General features: G+C 46.7%; 3 protein-coding genes across 3 annotated transcripts; 1 reads left to right on the top strand and 2 right to left on the bottom strand.

The window, feature by feature from the left end:
- Window positions 1–3945: 3945 nt before the first annotated feature.
- Window positions 3946–5843, top strand: LOC120662198 (NAC domain-containing protein 2-like). The gene is made up of 3 exons (XM_039941322.1): window positions 3946–4311; window positions 4390–4703; window positions 5182–5843. Exons 1-3 carry the CDS (start codon window positions 4110–4112, stop codon window positions 5758–5760), a joined length of 1095 nt encoding a protein of 364 aa, XP_039797256.1. The 5' UTR covers window positions 3946–4109; the 3' UTR covers window positions 5761–5843.
- Window positions 5844–7870: 2027 nt separating this feature from the next.
- Window positions 7871–11998, bottom strand: LOC120662197 (probable apyrase 2). The gene is made up of 9 exons (XM_039941321.1): window positions 11213–11998; window positions 10981–11109; window positions 10839–10895; window positions 10583–10675; window positions 9913–10118; window positions 9357–9451; window positions 8682–8896; window positions 8376–8565; window positions 7871–8296 (listed from the first exon to the last, which is right to left on the bottom strand). The coding sequence occupies exons 1-9, from the start codon at window positions 11534–11536 to the stop codon at window positions 8187–8189; spliced, it is 1419 nt and encodes a 472-aa protein (XP_039797255.1). The 5' UTR covers window positions 11537–11998; the 3' UTR covers window positions 7871–8186.
- A 4553-nt stretch (window positions 11999–16551) lies between these two features.
- LOC120662972 lies at window positions 16552–18704 on the bottom strand. Its single transcript, XM_039942013.1, has 3 exons — window positions 18699–18704; window positions 18216–18607; window positions 16552–16904 (listed from the first exon to the last, which is right to left on the bottom strand). The coding sequence occupies exons 1-3, from the start codon at window positions 18702–18704 to the stop codon at window positions 16841–16843; spliced, it is 462 nt and encodes a 153-aa protein (XP_039797947.1). The 3' UTR covers window positions 16552–16840.
- Window positions 18705–18956: the final 252 nt, after the last annotated feature.

The raw sequence follows: 18956 nt of genomic DNA, 5'->3' as shown, positions 1-18956 counted from the left end.
ATTGTGTGTCTGGCGGCTGAAGCAGCAGCCACCGAGATAGCTGCTTGAAGCGAATGGTGAAGACATGACAGATGAAGGAATTGAAGTGGCCGCCGGTAATATGCATGCATGCCTGGATGGGAGGGTCGTCGTCAGCATCAAACCGCCAGCTGAATTCCATCTCACCCACGCACATTCCTAGCTTTAGTTTACTTTATTCGTTCGCGCCAGCAGCAGCAATGTTTATCCATTATTTCCTTTTAATTTCCCTCTCCATCCATTGCACATTATATATACATCCACCTGCAGCATGGGCTCTACTAGCTACTACGTACCAAACATGCTGGCTGGAAATGGTTAGTTATCTGTATTATTATCCTACCTTTGCTCTCTTCTCATCATTTTCCAACTTTTATACACACACACTACTGCATGCATACTAGCTGCTCATACCAACAGTTGCGGCTTCTAGTTATTTTTTGTTATCTGCTTAATAATTCTCAGCAATCATGAATTTAATTAAAAAGCCATGATTTTTTTGTCACTCTTCCTCTTCTGACGTATACGTACTAGCTAGCAAGATCCACAGGAAGAGCTCGATGCTACGTCACCGCCGTCCGTCTCACAGAGATGGATGTCAATTTTGGCAAGGAAGAGTTGTATAGTTGCTCTTCCTCTGATCGCCACCGTCCATCGCCTTCCCCCTCCACACAGGTGGCAGCGCGTGCACGGCGACACGTGCCCGCCGCGACAGCGACGACGCATGACTAACCGCGAGCGCAAGTTACAGCGACGGCGACGCCGCCGCCGGAGCGGAGCGTGCCATAGCTAGCTAGCTTTACTTTATTACTTGTTGTTATTAGCTTCGAGCGGCGATGCATAGCCGCCGCTGTCCACTCTGCTTTGACGAGTCGTCGTACATGTGTGCCGCCCACCGGGACCTACTGTGCTAATGACATGATCGTCTCTCGATCAAACTTGTCATCAGCAGTGATACGTAGTAGCTAGCTTCTGCGCGGAAAGCTAAGGCTACGGGCGGGCCCCAATCGAGTTTCTTTTTTTTTTTTTGCCTACAATGCAAGCAGATACCATGCATGCCGTTAACGTTAACACGTTGCTTGCCAAGAATAATAAATATCATGTTCTCTTGATAAGATAGATGGGGTCCTGCCTTTCCATGGACGACCTAGATGGGATTCGACCGGCCGGATGCTTGGCCAGCCTTTCCTTATCATACAAATCTCTTGGCTAGTTCGATCGGCTGGCTTGGCATAACATACAATTTCAGAGCTAAGCTAGATTATATTGGTGGAGTAGTGCTAGCTGATTGCGATCAGTCAGCTGCCACACAGATGTTTGGTGCATGCATGTTCTATCCAGAGACCACGTTTCTGCTGCTTCGATCATTCAGTTTTTCTCTGATGATGATTTCACCCGCTTGCATGTCGGGGTGGTAATGGGTCATGGCCCTAGTGGTCTCTTCACAGCCCAACAAAGCCCTTAAATTATTTAGTTCAAAATTATATAAGATTAGAGTCCGGTCCTTTTAGGGCTCGGCCCTTAAATTTTTTAGTTCAAAATGTTGGGCCATTTACCACCCCTACTTGCATATGCCAACTGGCCAGCCGGTATATACTTCATATATATGCATATATGCGTACGTACAGCTTGATGATATCGACGAGTCGCGCGCTTACATTATAGAAGACAATATTTCACTACTACAAAAACAATTTGTAGCGACGCCTTGAATTTTTTAGGGCGGGTCAAAATTTGATCCGCTGCTACAAATGGAGCGGAATTACTGTAGCAACTGACCCGCCCCTAAAAAATGGGTCTTTTTTAGGGTGGGTAAGGGGGTGATCCGCCCCTACAAATAAATTTCAAATTTATATTAGAAATCTGTTTAATTCAAAAAAATAGCAAAACACATACAAAAAGTGAAATTTTTACCATAAGCCTATTGTGATCTATAGGACTAGAAAAAATATTAAATGTATATTTCAGTGTACATAGTGATTATGAGTGTGAAAATCATAAAGTAAATCTTGAGTTGTATGAGAGAGTAGAGTGAGTGAGTCCTATATTATGGTTTCGTGCCCTATGAAATCACAAGTGATTGTGTGATGTGGTGGTAAGGAAGGAGCGTGCGAGGCACGAGTGTTAGGTGTTTCGAATCCTAGTTGAAGCAAGCGTGCATATTTCATAAAAAAATGATACCTCGACACTACAGGGCTTGTGGTGGTGGCTAGACAGGCTAGTTGCCTAGAATATTTCTTTTGCTATTTTTGACATTTTTATTTTTTTTATTTTTCAGACATGGATTTGTAGGGGCGGGCCATAGCAAGAGACGCCCATAAAAATCGATTTGTAGGGGCGGGTCACGCTATGACCCACACATAAAAAACACTTTTTAGGGGCGGGTCAAGCCATGACCCGTTCCTAAAAATCATTTTTAGGGGCAAGTGTGAAATCCATCCCGAAAAATAGATTTTTACCTATCCCTACAAATGTTTTTTAAATACCCAAGTCATTTTCATCTTCTCGATCGCAAAGTGGTCGACTGTTTCTTGGTTGGAAATTAATTCCTTTTGCTAATGTATTTTCACCCTTTGGGAATGTCCAAATAAAATCGCAAAATTAAACACTCTTAATATATAATTCCACTTATTAATAAGAGAGAGTTTGGCTTAATTAATTTCGATGGACAAGCAAACTAAGGCCAGTCTCGGGGGGATTTTATGAAGGATTTCATAGTATTAAATATCATCAATTTTGCTGATATACAAAAAGAACGAAGGATGGAGTTTCATGAGATGTGAAGAGAGCTTCATCACCATGCATGAAACTTATCTGGTACAATTATCTAGTTTCCAATCTAGGTAATTATACTGTAAAACTGTATGATGAAACTGGCCTAAGGACCAGCAGCCCGCACTGAATCCTATTCATCGACTATGGCTGGCTACCGATCGAGGTCGTCGATCGTCCGACCCAATATGGGGGATGTGCCGTACGAATGATGCCCCAATTTCCTGCTAGAGTAGGAGTATTTATTAATTAATTATTACCAGCACAAGGTCTGCACATACAGCTTTATTAGCCTTGAAAAAAAATGCATCACTGGTAGGTACTCTGTTCGATTTTCGAATGGTCAGAAATTAAATCTAGCTAGTTGCGAAACCACACGTACGTACGAACTACTGTATTATACATACCGATCAAGAACACAAGAGGTAGCTAATTAATTTATGCACTACGTAGCTACCTACCTAGTACTACGCATGTACTGACCTATATGTATGTACAAGCAAGAAAAAGTGTATGCTTATATTATTTACTTAGTGGCTTATTGCAAACTAATATCTCTCTGAACAACTACGAATGTTATGAGTAATTCCGCTGAAATAAACCACTCGCACTTGTGCAAATTAAACCATGGGCTAGTGAGAGCGTCCCTACCACCACACTTAGATAAAGAGTTGTTTGATTCCCAATAGCATGCATCTAGAATAAGAACTAACAAGGCATGCAGCATATTCCCAAGCATGTGGATTAAAGGTCTCTTGTGCATTAAAGTTTTCAAATCAATTTCCAAGCATGTGAATTACCGATCTAGGTGGGGTTAAATTAATAGTAACTTGGACAGTCATTCATATTACTTTTGTATGTTGGCAATAAAAAAAAAGAGGTGTTTGATTGTTTACTATTGCAGTAGCGATCTGAGCGAGGCCGGCTGGGCCGGACCGGCCGCCGTTGCCTGCATGCTGACGCCACACGCCCGCCCCACACGAGTCATGCCGGACGTGAGGAATAACGAATCGAACGACAGCGCGCTAGCCCAATTCTGTACTGCCCTCCGACGAGCCCGCAAATCACGAGAATGCCAGCGCCCGCCGTGTCACGCTAACGGACAAAGCTAGCGCAGCGCGGGCTCAACGCCTCAACCATATAAGCGGCGGCCCATCCCTGCTTCGTCCCCGACCGAGAGAGCTTCTTCATTCTTGTCGATCTCTTGCTTGAGCAGTCAGTCCTCGATTCGGCGGTTCCATCGATCGAGCTGCTGCCTAGCTACTAGCTACCTGGTGGTCCATATCGACCGATCGAGGCCGGCCGGCCGGCGACGATATATGATGATGGAGATGGAGATGGAGATGGATATGATGATGTCGCAGGCGGCGACGTCGCAGCTGCCGCCGGGGTTCCGGTTCCACCCCACCGACGAGGAGCTCATCTTGCACTACCTCCGCAACCGCGCCGCCTCCGCGCCGTGCCCCGTCCCCATCATCGCCGACGTTGACATCTACAAGTTCGACCCATGGGACCTCCCCTGTAAGGCAATTTGATCTGATCGATTGATTATATATGTGATCGAATCGATCACCTGCTGACCTGTGTGCGTGCGTGCAGCCAAGGCGCTTTACGGCGACGGCGAGTACTACTTCTTCAGCCCGCGCGACCGCAAGTACCCCAACGGCATCCGCCCCAACCGCGCGGCGGGGTCCGGCTACTGGAAGGCCACCGGCACCGACAAGCCCATCCACGACAGCGCCACCGGCGAGGGCGTCGGCGTCAAGAAGGCGCTCGTCTTCTACAAGGGCCGCCCGCCCAGGGGCACCAAGACCAACTGGATCATGCACGAGTACCGCCTCGCCGCCGCCAACCCGCTCGCCGCCGCCGCCGCCTACCGCCCGCCCTCCAAGTTCAGGAACGTCTCCATGAGGGTACGTGCAGTGCTGCTGCTAAGTGCTTGTTGCGTCACCTCAGCTCGCTCACCGGTCCCGGTCATGGCCACCAATTTGCATTGATTCGATCGGTTCCTAGCTAACGACTAGTGCAACAGCATTCGCGTGTCATGCCGGTCGCATGCGTGCTGTTTGTGTACATGCATGTTGCTGCACCGGCCAGTCGTCGCGCGCGCCGCTGGTCGCCACTGCTTTAATTAATTAATTTTTCGATCGGTGACCAAATTGCCCTTCCGTCCACACCTAGCTATAGCAGCATCGCCCTCACCGTCAATGGCAGCTTGCCGGTGCACGCAACAGCTAGCTAGCTAGGAAATTACTATGGTTTGCGATTTGGGTAGGCGCGGCTAGCTTAAGCTTAGCTAACTTGCTGTTGACAACGATGCATGCATGCCCATGACATGACGCGGTACGGCGATGACATAATCTTCATCTTGGTGCCGTGTGCGGCGTGCAGCTGGACGACTGGGTGCTGTGCCGGATCTACAACAAGTCCGGCCAGGCGGCGTCGCCGATGGTGCCGCCGCTCGCCGACTACGAGCACGACGACCCTTCCTCCGGCGGCTTCGACGACATCTGCAGCTTCTACGCGCCCACCACCAGCAGCGCCGCCTTCACTCAGCAGCAGCAGCAGCAGCAGCCGGCGCTGCTGCCGAGGCTCCCGAAGATCCCCTCCATCTCCGAGCTCTTGGACGAGTACGCGTTCGCACACATCTTGGGCACCGCCGTGCCGGCCGAGCAGGACCCGCTCGCCGTGCACCCCTCCCTCAACCAGCTCCTGGCCGTCGGCGACAGCGCGCACTCCATCTACTCGCCGCCCCCGGCCGCCGGCGGGAAGCGCAAGGCGACTTCGTCGATGGGTCCCGACGAGTGCGCCGGGATGGCGATCACTGCTGCTGCTGCTGGCCACCACCACCCGCCGGGCAAGAGGCTCAACGGGTCGTGCTTGGACGCGCCGCAGCCGGCGAGCGCCTTGCCCGCGACGTCATCCGTGCTGGGCGATCTCAACCATCACAGGCTCCCTCAGTTATTCTAGTTGACTTTTAGTTAACTTAATAATTTGGCATCATCAGTCAAATCTACGGATCACCTGCATGCGGCGCATGCATTATTCAACAAGTATTGTAGTATTGTAGTATTGTACTAGAACTAGTATTGAACAAGTATGCGCCGTAGGCATACGATTTTTCCCTCCCCTATATATATATATATATATATATATATATATATATATATATATATATATATATATATATATATATATATATATATATATATATATATATATATATATATATATGTACATGTACTATTCATTCCAGGCACCGTGCAAACCCAGCTGGAGCTTGATCTATCTCATGTACATACTACTACTCCTTTTAGTTACGAGAAATGTAGCCGCCAGATCATCAATATAGTAATGATTCTTAATTTACTGAAAATTAAATATACCGTTAATAAAAGATCATTACAGCACGCACTGGAATTACTAATAAAACAACTGTGGGTGTTTTCCCCTACCTCTGGCGGCAGGATGTATCGATCATTGTTGCCTGCGATTTCCTGGATGAAAATCAGGTGCTTGCTGTGGATGACAATTCACGGCGCGCCGTTTTCACAGTAGTTGAGTGGTGGATTATTGGACCTTTCAGCGATTACTTTTTATGTACACTAGTAGTATGGTGGTAGCCGCCATTGCACTACAAATTAAATTCTACGAATAATAAAATGACGGCTGTGGAAAAAAGGATGGATAGAAATGATTCTCTGGTAGGAGCTCCTTCAGGAAAGCGTATGATTCCAGATAGCTTCTCCAAGTGGCAGAGGGTAGAATATACTCCTGAAGAACACTAAACAGCTCAAATTCAGTTTTTATATATGTTCACTTTTCTTGGGCAAATATATGTATATTTGATCCCCCCCCCCCCCCACCCCAGGTGAGCTTGAAGGTTTGAGGCTGTCAGCTGTGTGCGGCTGCGTTTGTGGTTTTCAAGTTTTTTTTAAAAAAAAAGAACTGCAAGCATGTGCGAGCTAGTGGTACAAGATTAAATGGTACTAGAAATACTTTGGGCCTGTTTAGTTCATTTTGCAAAAAAAATTTGCAAAGGAATCTTGGCCATTTGAAGTACTAAATGAAGTTTATTTGCAAAATTTTTTGCATAGATGGGTTGTAAATCGCGAGACGAATCTAATGATGCTAATTAATCCATGATTAATTAATAACTAGCGGATGGTACTGTAGCATTACTGTTGCAAATCATGGATTAAGTAGACTCATTAGAATCGTCTCACGATTTACAGCCCATCCATGCAAAAAAGTTTGTAAATAGACTTCATTTAGTACTTCAAATTAGTAAGATTCCTTCGTAAAATAATGCGTTTACGGCGTTTTTGCGTTTACAAGTGAAGAACTAAACAGGGCCTTTAGGTCATTTCAGACAAGGAAGCTGGTACAAAGTATTGGCCCATTCGTCCCATCAAAATCAATCTCCGGATCGATGAAACAAACCAAACAAATCATGGGCGTGACGTCCGGAGATGGCCTCTCGCGTGACGTGGTGGTTTCAGCTTTGCTTACACCTGACACTCCATTTTCAGGTGAGAGGTCGACACAATGATTTTTTTACTTGACGGGGGTTATCCACATGTAAAGTTTTCCACACGATCATGGAACGAATTGTACTTGTTCTAGAGCGTGCCACGTTCCATTCAGCTAGCACTTCTCCCCATTGGCTCCTTATGTTCACACTTGTCCCTGTTTTTACCTCACTCATGACGCACAACTCAAAGATTCCCTGAACTCAAAAGGAGTTTTAACCAATGGTGTTGCTCCTCTGAAACCGAGAGAGGAAGGACAACAGTTGCCGGTTGCACAAATCAGAATAAGCAAAACTGCACCTGCAAATCCACGATAGCAAGCCCACCTGCTCGAAAAGCCCAACAAAACCATAGCCTAATTCGGCCGGAACCAGCCGCTGTGTCGTTTGCATCAGAACTCAGTGCACAGGCGCAGCAACCAGCAGCTAGCTCAAGCTCAGCTCTTCGAGACGACGAACACAAATATATCCTGGTGTAGTTCTATCAGGCACAGCCGCATAAAGCAAGCCAGTCTTTCAGTTACAAAAGGGCAAAGCCTCAGTCATATCTTCAGTCAATGGATAACACATCTATGCATTTTCAGTGAGCGAATGATGTGTTTATGCACATCCTTGTGTTCTTTGTAGAGGTCAAAAAGAATGATAGATGCTTTCAACTAACTTGTATTAGTACAAAAAATAGGGCTTACAATGAACGAAGTACAACAGTGCCTTGTGTATAAAGCTATAGCATAGGAGGCCGAAGAATTGAATGACAAAATGGTGACTTCAGCAAGCGCAACACCAATCGATCGTATGAAAACCCCTCACCCAAAATTTCATGATGCCAACGCCTTCTGATGTTCCCTGCTAAACTGTTTTCTGCCTATGAAGATGCAACCTCAATGGCACTGCCAAGAGGCCACGCAGCTTCTACATATGCGCCATTGTAAGGGACCTTCTTTACCAAGGTCATCTCATGGTCCGCATCAACACCTGTGAGAACAAAAGCAAAATAAGTGAGAATTGTGCTTAAAACCTTCAAGCTGATTATTTTCATTTGATCAAACCATACCAAATCCATCCACAAGTAGTGTGTACTGGTAAACAAGATCCAAGCATACGTATGGAATGTTATCCTTTTGTACACCGGGGTATGCAGCTTCGGCATCCTTCACGCTTAACTTACAAGCACGCTTGGCAGCTTGTTCAAAGTCTGAGGGTTTAACCTTGGCCACAGCTGCCTTGGGGTTTACAAATCCAGCCTGAGCAAACACCAGGATATGATTAGAAATGAATATTGATAAAACAGAGAGTGCTGAACTGGAATTAAGTTCAGAAGTTCAGACAAAATGCTATAATCAGTTGCACAAAACCTTACCTCAGCAGCCCTGTCAAAGAAAAACGATGCTACAAAGAGATTCTTCTGTCCAGCACCGCCACCACCATTCCAGATGCCACCAAAAGAACATTTCATGTGGGTGCATGCTTCATCCACTTTAAGAGCTTTCACTGCATCATCCTTGCATTTTGAATAACTGGCACCAGAAGGTGAAGCTGAGGCTTCAAATGTTTCGTCACCATATTTGTATTGCCCTACAGAGACAGATAAAACCAAATACAGTATCTGCAGTCAGTAAAACGTCAGATGATCATTCATATAAAGTTGTGGCACAAAGCATGCCATTTAAAAAGTTCGCATTGCATATCCATTCGGGCTCATAATCCCTTATATGTCCATGTACTTGTTATGTGTCTATGAGTATAGTCACAGATATTTCTTGCCCACAAGGTCATATAAACGAAAATCAACAAGATAGACAAGAACAGATATAAAATTGAATTGAGGGAAACAAACACCTGAATTTGTTATAAAATGAGTAGCTATCCCTTTGGTGTACAAAATACTGAAGAAACTTAACAAAGTTCATCATCATCTTTTACTAACAGTGATAAGGACACATCAACTTCATTGGCAGGAAGCTAAATCATTATTATATTACACAAAAAGGAAAGGCATGATAGAAGAGAATAGAGTACAAGTAAGCAACCGTACCTTGATATCCTTCTAACATACAGTTGCTGTAACCATTGCCATTGCCAGCTTTCAAGACCTCTGCCCTAGCAGCCAGCAATCCATAGTGCAAATAGCTGGAAAAAAAATGCAGCCAAAATCATGTGATGTGATTTGGAGTAGACATTCACCAAAATGCACACAGAGCATTAGTGCGTGACTTTACACCTTCAAACAGTACTAAAGTATTGGTTTTTAGGTCACACCTTTTACACATAATGGCGTAATATGCCCTTAAGATTACTTGGGCATAAGTGTTGTGCTATTTCTGCTTTTGTCATTACATAAGAATTCCCTTGAGTTGCCACTATCAGAACTACAACATTGTATGCTTTTTGGTGAAAATATAACCTATGAATCCAAATAGGTTGAAAAGGGATTTACAGGACTGGAACACAATCGAGAGATTAAACAGGTTTTGGAATGTTTATTTCTGTTCTTTTAATCCTTAGTTTTCAACATGCAAGATTCATAAATTAGAAGTTTTTTTTAAAAAACAGCAGCAATCACGCAAAGCTGAATAATTTGTAACACCGACCTGTGAACATAAAGATAATATGTGGTTCCTTTCAGGAAGAGTTTCTTCACATATGAATCTTCCCCATCAGATGGTTTAGGAGCCTTTTCTGCATCCTTCTCTGCGATAGCATATGCCATTTGGACAGATCCACCACCAAGATCGACCACTCCAACTGTGTCTGCATAAGTCTTTCCCAAATTTCCCAACAGATAGTTGATAGTGACCTATAAGGAGAGAGAAGAGTTATACTTGTTTCTGACTCTCCAGAGTAAAGTCTGAATTTAAAAGGAAGTACACAAGTGATTTCTAAACACTTTCGCACCAACTGTGAATAAATCCTAAGACCTCACATGGATTGTTTGATCAGGAGATATCAAAAACTCTATCACACCTGCTAACCTTATTGTATTAGAACTTGCTGAATTTAAACGTATTAAGTTTTATGAATCTACACTGGTTTCAACCCTGGCTTATACACAACTACATACCAGCATGCCAGATATCAGTTCTCGAAAGATTGACAGATTGATTGCCCACTGAAACAGTCCCAAGTGATTGCAGGTACACTAAGTAATGTCATCAATACAGAACCTGAGCTACTCCCCATTGCATGGTGCCAAACATTCTGAGAATCAGCTGGACGGCGGTAGTGCACAAGAGCAATGGTTACATAAGGGCAGCATCATACCCACTCGTACGCCCCTTCCTGCGACCCATCAAGAACCGTAACCCAATCCGCTTGGTTTTTGAACGAACTCTTGTCACGAAGAAGATCCCTAACCTGCACCAATCGCAGATTCAGCAGTGATCAAATTGAGTCAGTAAAACTTACGATCATAGTAATAGAACTAAAACAACGAAGTCAACTACAGAAACAATACTATGCCCACTGATGAAGACAGTTATGGTATCACTCACAAGAGAAGGCGATAAGAGAAATTTACCGCTTGCAAGATCTCTTCAGACTTCTGAGCTCCCAAATTCCTCAGCCCCGCGGTGGCCTGCGCATGGATGGAGAAAAAAGGCAATAAGAACATCATGAAGCACGAACTACAAAATCCACTACGGGTGCGGCGTGCCACCCACCCCGACTCTGACGGGCGTTTGGTCGCGCAATTCCGCAGGTACCACTCGCTTGGCTTCATCAAGGAGAGGGACGAGCGACTCGGCAGCCTCCCGCGGGTCACTGGCGTAGGCGCTAAGTCCCGGTTTTTTCTGCGAGTGGAAGGGCGGTAAGATGGTGAGGAGATATGGACCGGATCCAGATCCAGATCCAATTGATGTGCATTACCGGCACAACTAGTTCGTGGTAGTTTACCTGGACGAAGAGCTCGATCTCGCTGCCAATGTTGACCAGATCCAGGTTGGCGTCGAAGCAGAAGACGTGGACGCGGCTGCCGGAGCTCCCGGCGTCGAAGATGACGGCGTACCTCTTAGCACCCGCGGCGGCATCCAAGGGCCCCGTCCTCCTGGAGGAGGAGGCGGAGGAGGAGGCGGCGGGCGAGCGCGGCATGAGGAGGAGCACGAGGGAGACGAGGGCGAGCGGGGCGAGGAGGAGGAGCAGGACGCCGCGGTAGCGGTGGAGGCGGTCGGCGAGCGTGTCCTGGCGGCCGTTGGGCAGCGCGGAGTAGCGCGGGCGCATCTTGGCGTCGGTGGGGAGGAGGAGGTCCGGGGAGGAGGGCGTGCGGTAGCGGATGCGCCCGGGGGGCGTGGGCGACGGCTTGACCGCCTCCTGCTCCGCGGGATCCAGGGCTCCGCGCCTGCGTGCGCGTGCGCGTGCGCGTCGGTGGTGGATCTGCTGCTGCTCCGGCTGCGGCTGCGACTGCGTCGTGGTGGACGACGCGACGCGACGCGGCGGCGTTTAAGGCGGGCGCGGGAGCGGGGGTGGTGCCGTGGTGGTGGATTCGAGTTGACCCTTGGCGTTGGGATCGCGTGTCGTCGGGGCGCTGTGTCTGGAAATGCGAGCCACCTCGGGATCTGCCGCGAGAGCGCGAGGGCAAGGCGCCGAGGCCCGCAAGGGAGGGGAGGGGAAGGAGATGCTCGCTCGCGCGCTGCTTTGCTTTCAGAGTTTGGCCGCGGGCACCGGAGCTGCTGCTCTGCTCTAGCGCGGCTTGCAAGGGACTGCATGCTCGGTCCACGCCACCGGCGCGTGTTTGCTACGACTAGTGCACATGCACCCGACAGGCACGTGTTTAAAGTCAAATGATTTAAAAGTAATTGGATTACATCCAACTACTACTAAAAATATTATTTGTTGTGTGATGGAATAACACAATAAAGAGAAACAGAGGAGTTTTATGACTTACAGCTTACCAAAGGTCCATCAACCTCCTCCATCTTCTCTTTGCCATATAGACGCTCTACCAAAGCGAGAGCAAACTCAATTGCTATTTCTAGACCCCGGCTGGTCACGGCATTCCGATTCACCACCACCCTTAAGTTCATAGGCATCACATCTGCAGTGAACTTCTCCACGAATATTGGATAACAGCTTGGGCACATATAATTACACATCTAATTTCACCAAAAAAATTATACTATGGGGATTGGTGCTAAAAAACTTGCCGATATGTGCTCTAAGAATTCATCGCCTCACACATACAAGCAAATTAAAAAACAAACATTGTTAAATAAAGTCCCTAGACGATCGATGTTGCTTGATGTCCTACGTCATGGAGAAAATAAATACCTTGATACAACATGCAACTTGGGGGTTAGGATCTGATGGGAAACACAGGTGGACCCTGATAGTGCCCTGATTTAATGAAACAAAGAACAAAGATGGAGGTCAGCGATCTCGACGACAATTAGCAAAACAAAAAAACAAACATCGCTAGACAAATCCCTAAACGCCATGGAGAAAACATGCACCATGGCAAAGGTGCAACGGGGGAGGGGGTGGCATCCTCACCACTGATTTAATGAATTCAAGATCAAAGATGAAGGTCGGCACTTGCCTGGGGCAGTCGGCCATCGCGACGACAGCATGTTACAGTGGGCACTCGCGAAGGCAGCCCGGCGATAGTGCAACGGCGCACAACACAAATGGAAGGTTTGTCACTCAATCAACCAGCGCACAACATAAAAGGAAGATAAACAAAAGAGAGTTAATCAGCTCACAACAATAAGGAAATAAAAAGAGAGATTTTAGGATGTCTTACCAAAAATTATGGTTGCCTCATCTCTATACAATGGAAAGTAACAAGTGGGTATAAAGATGGGTAGGTAAAAGTGTGTGGTGTAAAAAGTATTAGGATTTTGGTGGAAACATTTTTCTTCTATCAATTTCGTGGGTCTACACCCTCTTTCGTCAAACCTTTGGGCTGACAAGTGGGACTTCCGTGAGAAGTACGGTGGACCTAATCTTGGTAAGATAGGATTTCAATTGTTTCAACTTTTATAGTATAGAAAAATTTTTGGGTCCCATGTACACATATTAGATTGCCACACATGTTGACTGATGATGGATTGTGAACTACTCCACCGAATGTTTCGTTCCAAATCCGGTGCTGAAAAATGCCGATTAGTTTAGATGACAAACCGTGAGTAACACGAGATCGATTTGCGGATTGGACACCGATCCTAGACCTGTTACAGAGGGAGACCGACACTTAGCAAAACAGTCATCTCAAAGATAGGCCTGGCCTTCCACGGAACTTTAAAGAAGGGGATGCAAATTAGATGTTGTTTACTTCAAATATTTATGCTATTTTTCTAAAATAGAATCTCATTTTAGATAAGTTGTACAAATATTTAAATTGAAAATGATTGGAGGTGCACTTAATTAGGATCACCAATTTACACATCTAACTAACTTCATCAGACATACTCTAGTGCCATCCCTAGCTTCTTTGGTGACACACTCTGTGTCGGGTACCACAACTAGGGACACCCTAATTGGGGTACTCAGACCACTTTAAAACGCAAACACATGTCAAGGCAACTGGGCCCACGAAGGCCCACGGCCTCCTTCCAAATCTGGAAGAAAGGAAATGACTAAAAAAGCCCAGCATGTGGACCATTCGCACCCCTCTCAGGCCAGCCGGACAATCTCCGCCTCGCTCGAGGGTAGCGGATCTACCCTCGAGCGGGTCACTCATCTCCGCCTCGCTCGAGAGCTCCCCTCGGGACCCTCGACCGCGCAACGCATCTCCGCCTCGCTCGAGGGTAGCGAATCTACCCTCGAGCGGGTAAGACATCTCCGCCTCGCTCGAGACCATCCCTCGGCACAAGGGACGAACGGCCCCGCCGCCCAACCGCTCGTCATACGGAGGCATTGAATGCCCATCACTCTTCCACGGTGCTCAGGACAGGCGGCGTCAGGCTGCCATTCCCACAGTAGCTGTGACAGGAGTCCCATCCATCACCTCTGGTCACTGCTCCGCCATCCCGGATGCTGTGGCGGCACTGTGGAACCTACGACGCGGGACAAGACGCACTCAGCACAGTCCCCATTACTATTCTGCCAACTCCGGTTGACCAGACTCCACCTCATCATACGCATGGCCCCGGACCCGCCTCCTGCTTGGGAAAGGACCCGGCGACGCCATGTACCCCTCTTCGAGGGATGCTCAGCACACGCGGCTGAAGTCCCGGACCTCCCCCCTCGAGGGGTCCGGGACCTCCACGCAGCCCCCGGACCTCCCCCCTCGAGGGGTCCGGGACCTCCACACAGCCCCCGGACCTCCTTAGTGCGCACACTGGTACTTTGTCCAGAGGGGTCCGGGACCGCCGCGTGCCTCGCCACCGCTGGGGCACGCAGGACCCTGACCTGCAGGGCCCAGGGAATGCCACATCTTGAGGGCCGTACACCCTACAGTGACGACTAAGCCGCCTGCAGGGGCTGGCGGGACGCCGGCGCGATCTCCGCAAGACCGAGGACGATATCCAGGACGACTGCCACGCCTGACGTCATGCCCCACAGTGTACTTCCTACAGTATTCGGCCTCTGTATCCCGCGATTCGGGGGGAAACGACGACTTCCACGCCCCACTCATGTGCACCGCCCCCTCCTTGTGACTATAAAAGGAGGAGGCGGGCTTCCTTTAGGCGCTCTCGCGCTCTCTCTCTCTCGCTCTCTCTCTCTGAGGACGCTCAGACGCTTCTGGGCCTCAGCTACTGCAGTCACCTACATTCACGATCATCGCCATACGCGACTCCTCTTCGAGCAGAGACCTGGGAGGTTCCCTCCCTCTCTCGCCTCGCTTGTACCCCCTACTACAAGCACTCCGGGTGCAAGATAATACAGTGCCCTCGCACACCCCCTTTGCTAGACGTACGGCCCCGCGGCCGGAACCAGGATAAACCGTGTGTTACTGTGTTGTCTCTTGCATCATCATCTGAGACGAGGAAACACGCGGCATTTACTAGTTGGGATCCGGGCCCCAGGTCGGGACACCGACACTCTGATCACATTGATCAATGCAGACACATCTCTAGCTGCACTTCTCGGTGCCACACTCTGAGCAGAATTTTGAAGTTGCCCTTAAATATGGGAAACCACACTCATCGCTCAACTTCACAGGGGCTGTTTGGCTGAAATAAAAAAAAGATAACATCAAGGCACCAAGGTTGCATTAGATAGCACGGAAGGGGGCAACTATGAATCTACTGGAACTCCAACAATAACAAGACTTGTCGTGGCAAGATGATCACGAGCAGCTCTGGTATGCTCATCTTTTTTATATTAATTAAGGAATATGGTTGTAGCAGAACTATCCAAATTAAATCGATTTAAATGCACTAACTATCATCTTAATAGTTAATCAAGTTATCACGCACTTAAAACGGTGTAATCGAGCCTACCGATGTGAATTCTGGTTATCTCCAGCCAGCAGCAGTTACCTGAAAATAGGGTGACAATAAACCCTGAGTATACTAATACTCAGCAAGACTTACCCGACATGGGTATACTTAGCCCACTATCTAGACATGCAAGTTTTTTGACTCTGGAGTTTATTTTTGCTGGAAAGCGACTAATAGTGGATCCTTACTTTCAATATTTTAGCTCAAATTTAATGTAACCAGTACCAACTAGGTTTGCATATATATATATATATATATATATATATATATATATATATATATATATATATATATATATATATAGCAAGCATGATATATCACATTAATCTTTCCAGAGTATCATCATCATATCATCATCGTTCCATTCTCATTCCACTTCTTTACTACGATGTGACAAAGAGATCAAGGCTCTTATAACCGCGAGTCACGACGAATCAATCCGATTTAACCTTGCAAGGTGGACCTAACCAACACGGTACGTATATGCCCCGTCGGACTATACACACCAACCCTTCACATATGCACACCGAATAACCGAACTGCCCTGCGACCCGGGACTGCTAGCCCCACCGATACCAACGAAGGGTCAGCCATGAGTTTATATACTAGCTCCACTGGTGAAGACAGTATCAAGTCCGCCTATCGGTGCGCATATGATACTGAGCTTACCGGTTTCGACTACCTCCTACTCCCGGCATGTGGTTAGTATTGTTCAATCCTCAATCAGCATTGCCAACAACGGTACGGTCCTCAATCGATACAGACGGGGCCATCTAAGACACCAAGACCATGTCCTATTGCCATCACTTACATCTCAACATCATTCCCCGCCCGGTCTTTATTTTTCTTTCCTCATTGATTCCTTCTCAAACAACTTTGCCATAAGAAACCAGGACCTATATCTCGCGAGTGACAGGAATCACTTGACTTCTACCGAATCTTGATTAAGCATGACAGTACTAACGACCTGCACATTAGTAGAGTAAATGAGGAAACCTAGGGATTATGCATCTACGGTTCCAATCAACTCCTAGAAATGTAAATGCACAATAATTATATAATAAACCTTGAATACTAAATTTAAGGTTTATGCTCCGGGGCTTACTTGGGATTTGACACAAGTCAGTTAGTTTGCTTTGCACTAGCTTGATAGCATATCCAGTTCAATCATGCACCCTAGGCAGTCCTTTGTGTATCTAGCATACCTAGAGGAAATGCAATGATGCAAGTGCATGAACTTAAGGAAACACCACATGATGCATTTAAAAATCATACAAAGGCAATTATAAGGTCACAATTGCATGGGTGCTGATGATGCAATGCAATTCAATGCGATTACAAAGAAAGAGATGACTGAACAAACCTTTATCGAGTAAACACAACAAACAAACTTAAAGGGCAAAGGGGTTGGTGATGCATTACTAAAGTTCATTCAATTTATTTTAGCCTGAAGTATTTCCTACAAAAAGCATTACTAAACTTATCTAGGAAAAGCTAAGCTAAACATATAGTAAGGAGCAACTAAGAAGATTTATTTAACTAGCAAGCAACTTAAGCAAGTTAAATAAAAGCAACCTATAAACTGGTTCTAAGAGGGATTAAAATGATTTACACAGGAACAAGAATCAAATTGCTAAATGTGATCATGCAGAAGAGTATTTATTAGCAACACTAATAAAAGGAAACCTGTAGCTAGGAAACAAACAAATGCAAAAACATAACTTGCATGTATAAACGGGTAACCAAATTTTACCAACATGATAATATATGGATAAGGCACGTAAAAACAATTAACCAACATTTATTTATAACATAAAGCATTTATTTTAGCCTAAACAAGACAAACTGAACAAAAATAGATTTACAAACATGCACATAGTTTATGATTCTGAAATTTTTACAGTGAACTAAACATGCAAATAGTAAGCTACTACATAAATTTCATAATTTTTTGACTTCTAGAACTGCAGATCTTAAATAAACAAGTTTAAACAAGCATTATTCATGTTTAAATCAATACATCATAGAAGCATTAAACAAACAGCAGGTTAAATATTTTTTCAAAGTTCTACATGCCAAAACAAAACTAACCCAACTAGGTTTATATTTTTCTCATTTTTCTATTATTTAATATGCATTTTCAAAGCTTGCAACCACTTAAAATAACATTTAAACTAGAGAATAAACTATTTAGAAACTGAAGATCAACCTGTAAGTAAAGTTGTAGATCTTAAAACAAGGAATCCAACAAATTTTATTTTGCATTTTTCTGATTTTTCTGTGATTTACTATGGATTTTTCAAGTTTGCAGCTAATCTTTCAAAAAGGTCCAGCGCGACACTATTCATCTAAGTCACAAACTTCGCAGATAGCCCCCTGGACTTGTTCCAATTCCTGCACAAGGTCCTTGGGCGGAAAACAGAGGAGGGGCGGCTCTTGCCGGCAGGATTCCGGCGAGGGGGCTCGCCGGCGACTAGGGGCCCGGGGTGGAGGAGCTAGAGGGGGTCGGGGGCTACCTTGGGAGGTGCTCGACGCGGCGGGAGGTGGCCGGAGAGGGGCTCGCCATTGAAGCAGGGGCGCGGCGGCGGTAGTGAGCGGCGGCGACGGCCGTCCGGCGACCGATTCGGGGCGGGCTCGGGCCTGGGAGCTTCCTGGGAGCGAGGGAAATGTAGCAGGGTGACCGGTTTGGGAGGAGGGCGGCCCGGGGTAGGGGCTCCACGACGAGTGCGTCGGCGACGCGGGTGGGCGACGTCGTGGCATGGACGCAGGCGGGCGGCACGAGCGCGTGCGCGTAGCGGGCGAGCAGCAGCAGAAGAAGAAGAGGAGGCGGCACGGCATGGCGGGGACGCGTGTCGCGCGCTCTGCGCACAGACGGCGCCGTGGACGACTTGAGCACGACTCCACTCGGCTTGGGATAAGGGCGAGGACGACGCAAGGACGAGCGACCAGTATGGGCAGGCACAGGGCGACGTCGAGCAGGCGGTCGCCGCGCGTCAAGCGACCATGGGTGCCAGACGGGAGTAGTGAACAGAGGGAGAAAATAATTCAACGAAACTTAGCTCGACTTTGACTTTGACCGTCCAAAACTCAAAATTTTACATTGAAACTTGAATTTTTGCCAAAACAAAAGTTATAGAGGAAGAAAACAATCTACAACTTTGATGTTGGGCAACACTTGATTTGAGCTTTAGATTTGATAGAAAAATAAGAATTAAAGCTCAGCTGACATGAAATGCCACTAAGCAAGAAAGGTTAAC

This window comes from Panicum virgatum, chromosome 2N (genome assembly GCF_016808335.1).
Source record: "Panicum virgatum strain AP13 chromosome 2N, P.virgatum_v5, whole genome shotgun sequence".
NCBI classification, from domain to species: Eukaryota; Viridiplantae; Streptophyta; class Magnoliopsida; order Poales; family Poaceae; genus Panicum; species Panicum virgatum.
Note: the sequence above shows the minus strand (reverse complement) of the source record. Positions and strands in the feature narration are given on the sequence as shown.